Source organism: Ranitomeya imitator, chromosome 4 (assembly GCF_032444005.1).
Source record: "Ranitomeya imitator isolate aRanImi1 chromosome 4, aRanImi1.pri, whole genome shotgun sequence".
Lineage (NCBI taxonomy): Eukaryota > Metazoa > Chordata > Amphibia > Anura > Dendrobatidae > Ranitomeya > Ranitomeya imitator.
Window position 1 is genome coordinate 209,300,673 of NC_091285.1, and position 14,198 is coordinate 209,314,870.

The window sequence follows — 14,198 nt, forward strand, 5'->3', positions numbered from 1 at the left end:
TGGAATAGGACACCGCAAAGGCTCCAAGAAAAACCCACAACGTTTAGCATAATCCAAATCCATCAGATTCAGGGCAGCGCCCGAATCCACAAACGCCATGACAGAAAACGACGACAAAGAGCATATCAAGGTAATGGACAGAAGGAATTTGGACTGTACAGTACCAATGACGGCAGACCTAGCGGACCGCTTAGTGCGCTTAGGACAATCAGAAATAGCATGAGTGGAATCACCACAGTAGAAACACAGACCATTCAGACGTCTGTATTCCTGCCGTTCAACTCTAGTCATAGTCCTATCGCACTGCATAGGCTCAGGTTTAACCTCAGGCAGTACCACCAAATGGTGCACAGATTTACGCTCGCGCAAGCGTCGACCGATCTGAATGGCCAAAGACAAAGACTCATTCAAACCAGCAGGCATAGGAAATCCCACCATGACATCCTTAAGAGCCTCAGAGAGACCCTTTCTGAACAAAGCTGCCAGCGCAGATTCATTCCACTGAGTGAGTACTGACCATTTCCTAAATTTCTGACAATATACTTCTATATCATCCTGACCCTGGCACAAAGCCAGCAAATTTTTCTCAGCCTGATCCACTGAATTAGGCTCATCGTACAGCAATCCGAGCGCCAGGAAAAACGCATCGACACTACTCAATGCAGGGTCTCCTGGCGCAAGAGAAAATGCCCAGTCTTGAGGGTCGCCGCGCAAAAAAGAAATAATAATCAAAACCTGTTGAATAGGATTACCAGAAGAATGAGGTTTCAAGGCCAGAAATAGCTTACAATTATTTTTGAAACTCAGAAACTTAGTTCTATCTCCAAAAAACAAATCAGGAATAGGAATTCTTGGTTCTAACATAGATTTCTGATCAATAGTATCTTGAATTTTTTGTACATTTATAACGAGATTATCCATTGAAGAGCACAGACCCTGAATATCCATGTCCACACCTGTGTCCAGAATCACCCAAATGTCTAGGGGAAAAAAAAAAAGTGAACACAGAGCAGAAAAAAAAAAAAAAAAATGATGTCAGAACTTTTTCTTTCCCTCTATTGAGAATCATTAGTTTGGCTCCTTGTACTGTTATGTTTGCTAATGACAGGTGTTATGAAGGCAATCCAGAAACACAGTGTGCTTAGCGATCAGAGCGCACACAGTGATCTGACAAATACCCAAAAATACAAGAACGAGCTCTGAGACGTGGAAACTCTGTAGACTGCACACCTGATCCTATCCTAAACACAACTAAAAGCGGCTGTGGATTGCGCCTAACAACTACCTAGGCAACTCGGCACAGCCTAAGAAACTAGCTAGCCTGAAGATAGAAAAATAGGCCTGACTTGCCCCAGAGAAATTCCCCAAAGGAAAAGGCAGCCCCCCACATATAATGACTGTGAGTAAGATGAAAAGACAAAACGTAGGGATGAAATAGATTCAGCAAAGTGGGGCCCGATATTCTAGGACAGAGCGAGGACAGTAAAGCGAACTTTGCAGTCTACAAAAAACCCTAAAGCAAAACCACGCAAAGGGGGCAAAAAAAAAACCACCGTGCCGAACTAACGGCACGGCGGTACACCCTTTGCGTCTCAGAGCTTCCAGCAAAACAAAAGACAAGCTGGACAGAAAAAAAGCAACAAAAAGCAAAAAGCACTTAGCTATACAGAGCAGCAGGTCACAGGAACAATCAGGAGAAGCTCAGATCCAACACTGAAACATTGACAAGGAGCAAGGATAGCAGCATCAGGCGGAGTTAAGTAATGAAGCAGCTAACGAGCTCACCAGAACACCTGAGGGAGGAAGCTCAGAAGCTGCAGTACCACTTGTGACCACAGGAGTGAATTCAGCCACAGAATTCACAACACTCCACCTACTACCACGCTGACGTTTCCTTGACCACTGGGGAAATCTGGTGGCAAGGTGTCCTGACTGCTGGCAAACATGAAACCTGGAGTGCACGAGCGGTCCGGGACTTAGATCCCACTCGTGACACTGTCATGGCTTCTTGTGACTCAGGGGCTTGGACTGGAGATTCCTAAGGTTTGGCGAAAGTGGGCAGCAGCCGAAACCTCTGCCTACACTGGGCTCGCTCTAACCTCCGCTCGTGAAAACGGAGGTCAATACGAGTGGACACAGCTATTAACTCCTCCAGTGTGGCACGAATCTCCCTAGTGGCCAGAGCATCCTTCCATGGTCAGCCAGCCCCCTCCAAAATATCGGAATAAGGGCTTTATCTGAAAACTCCAGCTCAAATGCTAGGGTGCGAAAGTGGATGGCAAAATGGCTGACCAAGGAGGAGCCCTGAGTTAATGCCAACAGTTGGAGCGCCGTATTATGGGTGACACGAGGTCCTAAAAAGACCTGTTTCAGAGTGCTCAGGAACAACGGATCACTCTGCACCACATGATCGCCACGTTCCCACAGCGGCGTAGCCCACTCCAACGCCCTCTCCGACAGGAGAGACACAATAAATCCCACCTTAGCCTGCTCTGTGGGGAAACGTGCGGCCAGAAGCTTGAGATGAATAGAGCACTGACTCACGAAACCCCTACAGATTTACTATCACCAGAAATTTTTTCTGGAAGCGGGAGGGGAGATAGAGTCAGAATAGGGGTAGCAGTGGACAAGGTTGCTGCAGCCACGCTAGCAGCCTGAACAGCAATTGTAGTTACATCCACAGCTGAGGTTGTGCGCTCGAGAGCCGCCAACCTACCCTCCAGCTGCTGGATGTACCGCATGAATTGCTGTGTGTCCGCCATTGCTAGCCAGACCCTGGTGCTAGGATTATGTTAGGGCTGGCAAAATGCACCGGGTCCACCGTGCAGGAGACCAACCTACTGTAAGCAAATGGTGGCACAATATGGCGATAGAAGTGAACTCTGTTACTTCACAGAGTCGCACAGAAGGGAAAACGCTGTGCCCTGTTAGTGTCACAGGGGAACACAGCTGCCTATCAGAGCAAAAGCAATCAGTGGTCAGGGAGAAGCAAGCACACAAACACCTCCTCTCCGGTGGAGCCGGAATTCTAATGGCTTTACGCCAGACCTGTATTCACCATACAAACTCCTCACCGGAGGTGCCGGTATTCTAGTTGCTTATTTCAGCCGGACCTTGACCACAAGCAGACAAGACCACTGAGTAGCTAAAGCTCATAACATAAGCTGATACTAGCACATGGCCGTGAGGCCATGCAAACCTTTTATAGCTGCAGCAACTTCAGGGCCTTCCTAGAGGACCAATGGGAGCTGCTACAGTACCTGAGCAACGTCAGGACCTTCCTGTTCCTAGAGGACTAATGGGAGCTGCCACAGTACCTGAGCATGTGACCCCCGACCTCCAATGAGAGGTCTTACCCTGGGCATGCTCAGAAGGGGAAAAGCAGGACTTAGTCCCAGAGATGTCTGCTTGCCGCTGACCAGTACTGGCTACAATAGCTGAGCCTGGAAAGGCAGCAGTAACCATCCGCACAGTATCAGGCTGAGCCAGACGCTGGGACTGACGTCTCTGCTGAGCAGGCTCCACTGTGGCTGGAGAAGAATGGGAAACCGCAGCGGAGATGGCCCGAGATTCCCCCTGTGCAAAGGTGGGAACTCGACCCGTAACACCTAGTTTGCATATTTCAAAGTAAAACTTGGTGATCAAGATAGCTCTTGGCCTCCTACCAAGGTGTGCAAACAGTGTGTGGACAAATGTAACACGTAGTATGATGACATTAGGTATGTGTAGTACCGACATCCCTGCACGTCTCTCCCCTCCACCGGCAGAGACGCCGTATTAATTGGCTCCTCGCTTCATTGGTCCATTCGATATTCTCAGATGGATAAATCCTGTAGCTTACATGATAAAATTACTCGCCTTTTTACGGATCTCCAAATCATTTCATTTGTCTCTCCTCAAGTCTGTCATTCTCAGTTCCTTCTTCAGAGATCCAGGTACCACTCCTGCTCCAGTAAGCACTGAAGATATTTTTGAGGTAAAGAATATTCTGACCACAAAAAGGGTAAGAGGAAAAATCTTTTTTTCTGGTGCATTGGAAGGGGTTCAGTCTATAGGAGTGGTTGTGGGAGCCCAGGGACAAAATTAATGCCCCACACCTCCTGGAGAGATTTCTTGGGGACTTGAAGAAGAGGAGGCGTAAAGTGGGGGGTACTATAGTGCCGGTGACCCTGCATGTTTCTCCTCTCCCCTGGCAGGGACCCTGACTCGGGCCCCTCTTGTCCACCTGATGGGAGGTGCCTGAGCAACGTGTAATTTCAGTTTTCTGCACGCTTGCTAGTTCTCAGGTCCCCTGTACCCGCTATTCAGTTTACCTGCCCTATACCTGTCTTCCACTACTTGCCTTGTGTTTCTGTATTTCAGCTTTGCACACCAGCACTTGGTTCCCTGCATATCAGCTGTGCCCGCCAGCACATGCCAGCCAGTCTGTATACTAGCGTGCACTTGCCATGCCTATCTGTATTCCAGCAATACCTGCATGCGCCTGCCTTGATTTCCTGCACATCAGCCATACCTGCTGGCACTTGCCGTGCCCACCTGTATACCAGCTGTACCTGTCAGTGCCTGCCTGTATAACAGATGTACCTCCCTGCATCTGCAAGTGTCAGCCTGTATACCAGCCATGCATGCCAGCACCTGCCACTCCTGTGTTCCTGCTGTGCAAGCCTATACCAGCTGAACCTTCCCTCCTAAGCCGTTCCAGCTTCCTGCCCTAAGGGGGTCAGCTGCTGTGAATCCGAGGACCATCCTGGTGTAGTACCTGGTGTCCATCTGGAGCCAAGTCTAACCCCACTATAAGGGGCTTTACCGAAGAATCAGGTATTCACCTAGTTACAGTAGGTACCTTCAGACTCTCATAGCACTATGCCAATGGTTTGGTGAGAGCCAATAGATCATTTCAGTTACTGTTACTGTTAGTTTTGCAAAGTGAAAACTACAGGATATAACAAGAAAAATAAATACAGAATAGTGTATCCTAGTCTACCATCAACTATTAGTCCAGTGCCTTATTCAGCTGAAATCCCAGTGCCAGTTTTCCTTCAACTACCTACTTTTCAAGAACAGCATTATGGTGCAGATCAAAGTGACAGCAATTATGACGATTTTGAAATGTCTCGGTTTGTAACCTATGTTACCAGCATGAGTTGAATGGTTTGGCATGAAATTTGGGACAAATAAAAAGCCTTTAGAACTCCTAGCATCAAGACTGCATGAGAAAAACTTGCTTGAAAAGGAGCAAAGGTATCTTACTTTCAATTCAGACAATGTACATTTCTGCAATACTTTGGATGGGACAGTGGCTTTGTGTATTGCCATAACATACACTACTCAAAAAAAAGGGAACACTCAAACAACATAATGTAACTCCAAGTCAATCACACTTCTGCGAAAACAATCTGTCCACAGTGTCCAGAGCATAGATCATATACCAGGAGACAGGCCAGTACACCAGGAGATGTGCAGGGGACCATAGGACGGCAACAACCCGGTAGTAGGACAGCTAACTCCTCCTTTGTGCAAGGAGGAACAGGAGAAGCAGTGGCAGAGCCCTGCAAAATGACCCCCAGCAGTTCACTAACATCCATGTATTTGCTCAAACTGTCAGAAACAAACTCCTTGAGGGTGGTATGAGGGCCTGACGTCCACAAGTTGGTGCTGTGCTTACAACCCAACACCATGCAGGGCAATTGCCATTTGCCAGAGAACACCAAGATTGGCAGATTCGACATTGGCGCCCTGTGCTCCTCATTGATGAGAGCAGGTTCACACTGAGCACATGTGACAGGGTCTGGAGACACCATGGAGACCATTTTGCTGCCTGCAACATCCTCCAGCATGACTGGTTGGCAGTGGGTCAGTAATGGTGTGGTGAGGCATTTCTTTGGAGGGCCACAGAGCACTCTATGAGCTAGCTACAGATAATCTGACTGCCATTAGGTAACGGGATGAGATCGTCAGACCCATTGTGAGACCATGTGCAGCTGCAGTGGGTCCTGGATTCCTTCTGATGCATGATAATGCTAGGCTTCATGTGTTGCTGCATGATGAAGGCATTGATGCTATGAACTGGACAGCCCATTCCCCAGACCTGAATCCAATTGGGCACATCTGGGACATTATTCTATCCACCAACGCCACGTTGCACCACATACTGTCTGGGAGTTGACTGATGCTTTAATCCAGGTCTGGGAAGAGATCTCTCAGGAGAATATCTACCGCTTCATCAGGTCACGTTCACACGTTCAGTATTTTGTCAGTATTTCAAATCAGTGTTTGTAAGCCAAAACCAGGAGTAGAACAATCAGAGGAAAAGTGTAATAGAAACATGTCACCACTTCTGTATTTATCACCTGGTTTTGGCTAGAAGTCTATGCCTGATGAAGAGACCTGAGTAGTCTCGAAAGCTTGCAATTTGTTACCATCTTTCAGTTAGCCATTAAAAGGTATCAATTACTGAGGACTCTCAATTCTAAATATTTTTCTATCCACTGTATGTACATTTTGTATGGTTTTAGAGACAAATGGAGGGTATCCTTTAGCTTAAAAAGTTATTGTGATAGAGAAAAATTGGAGTCACTTTTGGATTCAGAAGTCAAAAACAAGTGTCAGATCTAGCTCAACCAAAATTCTGTTCCCCAGTAACCATTAATTGTATGTCCAAGGGATAGCAAAGAACAATAAAAAAGGTTTCATTATAAGCTTGAATGTTGATCAAACAAACTCGATGTACAACAAAATACAGGAAATAACAGAATGAGGATCTGCTCTTCACAGCTATGTATGGTTTAACCCCTTCATGACCCAGCCTATTTTGACCTTAATGACCTGGCCGTTTTTTGCAATTCTGACCAGTGTCCCTTTATGAGGTAATAACTCAGGAACGCTTCAACGGATCCTAGCGGTTCTGAGATTGTTTTTTCGTGACATATTGGGCTTCATGTTAGTGGTAAATTTAGGTCAATAAATTCTGCGTTTATTTGTGATAAAAACGGAAATTTGGCGAAAATTTTGAAAATTTCGCAATTTTCACATTTTGAATTTTTATTCTGTTAAACCAGAGAGTTATGTGACACAAAATAGTTAATAAATAACATTTCCCACATGTATACTTTACACCAGCACAATTTTGGAAACAACATTTTTTTTTGCTAGGAAGTTATAAGAGTTAAAATTTGACCAGCGATTTCTCATTTTTACAACGAAATTTACAAAACCATTTTTTTTAGGGACCACCTCACATTTGAAGTCAGTTTGAGGGGTCTATATGGATGAAAATACCCAAAAGTGACACCATTCTAAAAAATGCACCCCTCAAGGTGCTCAAAACCACATTCAAGAAGTTTTTTAACCCTTCAGGTGCTTCACAGCAGCAGAAGCAACATGGAAGGAAAAAATGAACATTTAACTTTTTAGTCACAAAAATTATCTTTTAGCAACATTTTTTTTATTTTCCCAATGGTACAAGGAGAAACTGAACCACGAAAGTTGTTGTCCAATTTGTCCTGAGTACGCTGATACCTCATATGTGGGGGTAAACCAATGTTTGGGCGCACGGCAGGGCTTGGAAGGGAAGGAGCGCCATTTGACTTTTTGAATGAAAAATTGGCTCCACTCTTTAGCGGACACCATGTCACGTTTGGAGAGCCCCCCGTGTGCCTAAAAATTGGAGCTCCCCCACACGTGACCCCATTTTGGAAACTAGACGCCCCAAGGAACTTATCTAGATGCATAGTGAGAACTTTGAACCCCCGGGGGCTTCACAAATTGATCCGTAAAAATGAAAAAGTACTTTTTTTTCACAAAAAAATTCTTTTAGCCTCAATTTTTTTCATTTTCACATGGGCAACAGGATAAAATGGATCCTAAAATTTGTTGGGCAATTTCTCATGAGTACACCGATACCTCACATGTGGAGGTAAACCACTGTTTGGGCACATGGTAAGGTTCGGAAGGGAAGGAGCGCCATTTGACTCTTTGAATGAAAAATTATCTCCATCGTTAGCGGACACCATGTCGTGTTTGGAGAGCCCCCGTGTGCCTAAACATTGGAGCTCCCCCACAAATGACCCCATTTTGGAAACTAGACCCCCCAAGGAACTTATCTAGATGCATATTGAGCACTTTAAACCCTCAGGTGCTTCACAAATTGATCTGTAAAAATGAAAAAGTACTTTTTTTTTTCACAAAAAAATTCTTTTCGCCTCAGTTTTTCATTTTCACATGGGCAATAGGATAAAATGAATCCTAAAATTTGTTGGGCAATTTCTCCCGAGTACGCCGATACCTCATATGTGGGGGTAAACCACTGTTTGGGCACACGGCAGGGCTCGGAAGGGAAGGCGCGCCATTTGACTTTTTGAATGGAAAATTAGCTCCAATTGTTAGCGGACACCATGTCGCGTTTAGAGAGCCCCTGTGTGCCTATGCATTGGAGCTCCCCCACAAGTGACCCCATTTTGGAAACTAGACCCCCCAAGGAACTTATCTAGATGCATATTGAGCACTTTAAACCCCCAGGTGCTTCACAGAAGTTTATAATGCAGAGCCATGAAAATAAAAAATAATTTTTCTTTCCTCAAAAATGATTTTTAGCCTGGAATTTCCTATTTTGCCAAGGGTAATAGGAGAAATTGGACCGCAAATGTTGTTGTCCAGTTTGTCCTGAGTACGCTGATACCCCATATGTGGGGGTAAACCACTGTTTGGGCGCACGGCAGGGCTCGGAAGGGAAGGCACGCCAATTGGCTTTTTAAATGGAAAATTAGCTCCAATCATTAGCGGACACCATGTCACGTTTGGAGAGCCCCTGTGTGCCTAAACATTGGAGATCCCCCACATATGACCCCATTTTGGAAACTAGACCCCCAAAGGAACTAATCTAGATGTGTGGTGAGGACTTTGAACTTCCAAGTGCTTCACAGAAGTTTATAACGCAGAGCCATGAAAATAAAATAAAAATTTTATTTTCTCTAAAATGATCTTTTAGCCTGCAATTTATTATTTTCCCAAGGGTAACAGGAGAAATTTGACCCCAAAAGTTGTTGTACAGTTTCTCCTGAGTACGCTGATACCCCATATGTGGGGGTAAACCACAGTTTGGGCACATGTCGGGGCTCGGAAGTCAAGTAGTGACATTTTGAAATGCAGACTTTGATGGAATGCTCTGCGGGCGTTACGTTGCGTTTGCAGAGCCCCTGATGTGGCTAAACAGTAGAAACCCCCCACAAGTGACCCCATTTTAGAAACTAGACCCCGAAAGGAACTTATCTAGATGTGAGGTGAGCACTTTGAACCCCCAAGTGCTTCACAGAAGTTTATAACACAGAGCAGTGAAAATAATAAATACGTTTTCTTTCCTCAAAAATAATCTTTTAGCCCAGAATTTTTTATTTTCCCAAGGGTTACAGGAGAAATTGGACCCCAAAAGTTGTTGTCCAGTTTCTCCTGAGTACGCTGATACCCCATATGTGGGGGTAAACCACTGTTTGGGCACACGTCGGGGCTCAGAAGGGAAGTAGTGACTTTTGAAATGCAGACTTTGATGGAATGGTCTGCGGGCGTCACGTTGCGTTTGCAGAGCCCCTGGTGTGCCTAAACAGTAGAAACCCCCCACAAGTGACCCCATTTTGGAAACTAGACCCCCCAAGGAACTTATCTAGATATGTGGTGAGCACTTTGAACCCCCAAGTGCTTCACAGACGTTTACAACGCAGAGCCGTGAAAATAAAAAATCATTTTTCTTTCCTCAAAAATGATGTTTTAGCAAGCAATTTTTTATTTTCTCAAGGGTAACAGGAGAAATTGGACCCCAGTAATTGTTGCCCAGTTTGTCCTGAGTACGCTGATACCCCATATGTGGGGGTAAACCACTGTTTGGGCACATGTCGGGGCTCGGAAGTCAAGTAGTGACGTTTTGAAATGCAGACTTTGATGGAATGGTCTGCGGGCGTCACGTTGCGTTTGCAGAGCCCCTGGTGTGCCTAAACAGTAGAAACCCCCCACAAGTGACCCCATTTTGGAAACTAGACCCCCCAAGGAACTTATCTAGATATGTGGTGAGCACTTTGAACCCCCAAGTGCTTCACAGACGTTTACAACGCAGAGCCGTGAAAATAAAAAATCATTTTACTTTCCTCAAAAATGATGTTTTAGCAAGCAATTTTTTATTTTCTCAAGGGTAACAGGAGAAATTGGACCCCAGTAATTGTTGCCCAGTTTGTCCTGAGTACACTGATACCCCATATGTGGGGGTAAACCACTGTTTGGGCACACGTCGGGGCTCGGAAGGGAAGGAGCACCATTTGACTTTTTGAATAAAAGATTGGCTGGAATCAATGGTGGCGCCATGTTGCGTTTGGAGACCCCCTGATGTGCCTAAACAGTGGAAACCCCTCAATTCTTACGCCAACACACCCCTAACCCTTATCCCAACTGTAGCCGTAACCCTAACCACAACCCTAACCGCAACACACCCCTAACCACAACCCTAACCCCAACACACCCCTAACCCTAACCACAACCCTAATTCCAACCCAACCCTAACCCTAAGGCTATGTACCCACGTTGCGGATTCGTGTGAGATTTTTCCGCACCATTTTTGAAAAATCCGCGGGTAAAAGGCACTGCGTTTTACCTGCGGATTTCACCTGCGGATTCCTATTGAGGAATAGGTGTAAAACGCTGCGGAAACCGCACAAAGAATTGACATGCTGCGGAAAATACAACGCAGCGTTTCCGTGCGGTATTTTCCGCACCATGGGCACAGCGGATTTGGTTTTCCATAGGTTTACATGGTACTGTAAACCTGATGGAACACTGCTGCGGATCCGCAGCGGCCAATCCGCTGCGGATCCGCAGCCAAATCCGCACCGTGTGCACATAGCCTAATTCTAAAGGTATGTGCACACGCTTTGGAAAACGCTGCGGATCCGCAGCAGTTTCCCATGAGTTTACATTTCAATGTAAACCTATGGGAAACAAAAATCGCTGTACACATGCTGCGGAAAAACTGCACGGAAACGCAGCGGTTTACATTCCGCAGCATGTCACTTCTTTCTGCGGATTCCACAGCGGTTTTACAACTGCTCCAATAGAAAATCGCAGTTGTAAAACCGCAGTGAAATGCGCAGAAAAACCGCGGTAAATCTGCCATAAATCCGCAGCGGTTTAGCACTGCGGATTTATCAAATCCGCTGCAGAAAAATCCGCAGAGGACCAGAATACGTGTGCACATACCGAAACCCTAACCCTAACCCTAACCCTACCCCTAACCCTACCCCTACCCCTACCCCTAACCCTACCCCTAACCCTACCCCTACCCCTACCCCTAACCCTACCCCTACCCCTAACCCTAACCCTAACCCTAGTTCTAACTCCAACCTTAGTGAAAAAAAAAAAAAATTCTTTATTTTATTATTGTCCCTATCTATGGGGGACAAATGGGGGGGGTCATTTACTGTTTTTTTATTTTGACCACTGTGATAGATTATATCACAGTGATCAAAATTCACATTGGAACGAATCTGCCGGCCGGCAGATTCGGCGGGCGCACTGCGCATGCGCCCGCCATTTTGGAACATGGCGGCGCTCGGGGAAGAAGACTGACGGACCCCGCCAGGATCGGTAAGTATAAGGGGGGGAGATCAGGGCACAGGGGGGGGAGATCAGGGCACGGGGGGGCGTCGGAGCACGGGGGGGGAGGGATCGGAGCATGGGGGAGAGTGATCGGTGTGCGGGCGGGTGGATCGGTGTGCAGGGGGGGGGGATCGGTGTGCAGGGGGGGTGGTTCGGAGCACGGGGGGGGATCGGAGTGCGGGGGGGTTTGATTGGAGCACGGGGGGGTGTGATTGGAGCACGGGGGAGCGGACAGGAGGACGGGGGAGCGGAGCACAGGACGGAGGGGAGCGGGCCACAGATCGGGGGGCTGGGGGGGCGATCGGAGGGGTGGGGTGGGGGCACATTAGTATTTCCAGCCATGGCCGATGATATTGCAGCATCGGCCATGGCTGGATTGTAATATTTCACCATTTTTTTAGGTGAAATATTACAAATCGCTCTGATTGGCAGTTTCACTTTCAACAGCCAATCAGAGCGATCGTAGCCACGAGGGGGTGAAGCCACCCCCCCTGGGCTAAACTACCACTCCCCCTGTCCCTGCAGATCGGGTGAAATGGGAGTTAACCCTTTCACCCGATCTGCAGGGACGCGATCTTTCTGTGACACAGCATATGCGTCACAGGTCGGATTGGCACCGACTTTCATGACGCATACGCTGTGTCACAGGTCGGGAAGGGGTTAAATATAGAAAAAAAGCCTTGTCAATTCCTGATTTAGATTTATAACTCGAAGACCATATTCTGTATGTTGTGTCTAACAAAAGATAACTGTTATACTGTATGCATGAAACACAAAGAGGACACAAGAAAAGTAGGAGACAAATGCAAATATTGAGTACTCTCTATCGATAGATCTTGTTTAGAAATGAGCAAATTTGCTCGGGCTTCCTCTTATTCGGCAAGCTATAGCACTTGCCAAATAAGCTGCAGAGGAAACCCAGCATCCTGGATCGCGCCGGCCGATTAGCTGATCGGCGCCGCAGCTGCATGTGTCGCGGCTGTGTCACAGTCACGACACATGCATGGAGAACCCGGTCAGAAAGGGGTTAAAGGGAACCTATCATGTAAAAAAGTGCTATTAGCCTGGAGATATAGTAACATAGTAACATACTAAGGCCGAAAAAAGACATTTGTCCATCCAGTTCAGCCTATATTCCATCATAATAAATCCCCAGATCTACGTCCTTCTACATAACCTAATAATTGTATGATACAATATTGTTCTGCTCCAGGAAGACATCCAGGCCTCTCTTGAACCCCTCGACTGAGTTCGCCATCACCACCTCCTCAGGCAAGCAATTCCAGATTCTCACTGCCCTAACAGTAAAGAATCCTCTTCTATGTTGGTGGAAAAACCTTCTCTCCTCCAGACGCAAAGAATGCCCCCTTGTGCCCGTCACCTTCCTTGGTATAAACAGATCCTCAGCGAGATATTTGTATTGTTCCCTTATATACTTATACATGGTTATTAGATTGCCCCTCATATGGGGTTAATCTGCAAGTTAATAGTGTTTTGAAGCTGCCCAGGCTTTAAGTATAGGTGTAGGCCAGCATGGCCTCAGTCACTTATCATTGCATTGACAGCAGTGGCTTTAACCATAACCCCAATGCTGACCAAAAGACAGCTCTAATCCTGTAGAAACTAAACAACCCGTCTATTGTATAAGGAAACAACAGTATTTTAAAAGACACATGGCAGGTTGAATGGCCTGTTCCACATTTTGTATTGGGTCCCAGGAGCTTCAAGTTACCCCATTAGCTGTTGCAATTTTTTTTTCTTCCATCACCCAGACAACTACTTATGATATACAGTAGTAAAGCTACAAATTAATATAATGGAGAAGTGAGGAAATAAGCCACAATAACCAGGCATTTCTGGTGAGGAGTAGGCTGAGTAGACTTACCTTCACGAATCTCTTTCCTTATTTCACACTCTAGCTCTACAAGGTCCTTGCTTAGTTTCTTGCTCAGTTCTTTTGATTTGTGTCTTGTGATTAAATAAGCAGCTATATATTATGGAAGACATTTAAAAAGCATTAATTACTAGGCTGGGGCACTCAACCATTACATATTTTAGGCTGTTTATGGGATTTCTTTCTTAAAGCATTGAAATTACAGTACGTACACTACATGTCCATGACTGAAAATTTAAAAAGTGTTTACTCCACATCTCAAATGTATAAAAAATTGATATCGAAAAAGCTGAGATCACATTTTTAGACATGGATTTGCTACCAAATAGTCTCAACATATGTTGGATATAGCCCTGGTCATATTTCTGTATCATGGTAAATGCTTATCTTAAAGGCTAAGCATATTTCCACAAAAGTAAAAAAAGCCTTTCGACCACTTTTGTTATATAGCGCCATTAATTACACAGTGCTTTTCAGACATTATTAGCACTGTCCTCATTGGAACTCATAATTTAGATTTCTTATCAGTATGTCTTTGGAGTGTGGGAGGAAACCAGAGACCCCAGAGGAAACCAACACAAACATGGGGAGAACATACAAACTCCATGCAGATGTTGTCCTTGGTGGGATTTGAGCTCAGGACTCCAGTGCTGCAAGGCTGCTGTGCTAA

The 14,198-nt window shown here is 45.8% G+C and overlaps 1 protein-coding gene across 1 annotated transcript in view; it reads right to left on the reverse strand.

Annotated features, from left to right (window-relative positions):
• Positions 1–14,198, reverse strand: part of PLXNC1 (plexin C1) — a 374,777-nt gene that overhangs the window by 126,629 nt on the left and 233,950 nt on the right. Inside the window, exon 16 of the mRNA XM_069764349.1 lies at positions 13,520–13,621. Coding sequence (XP_069620450.1) covers positions 13,520–13,621 — 102 coding nt within the window. The remainder of the gene's footprint in view (positions 1–13,519; positions 13,622–14,198) is intronic.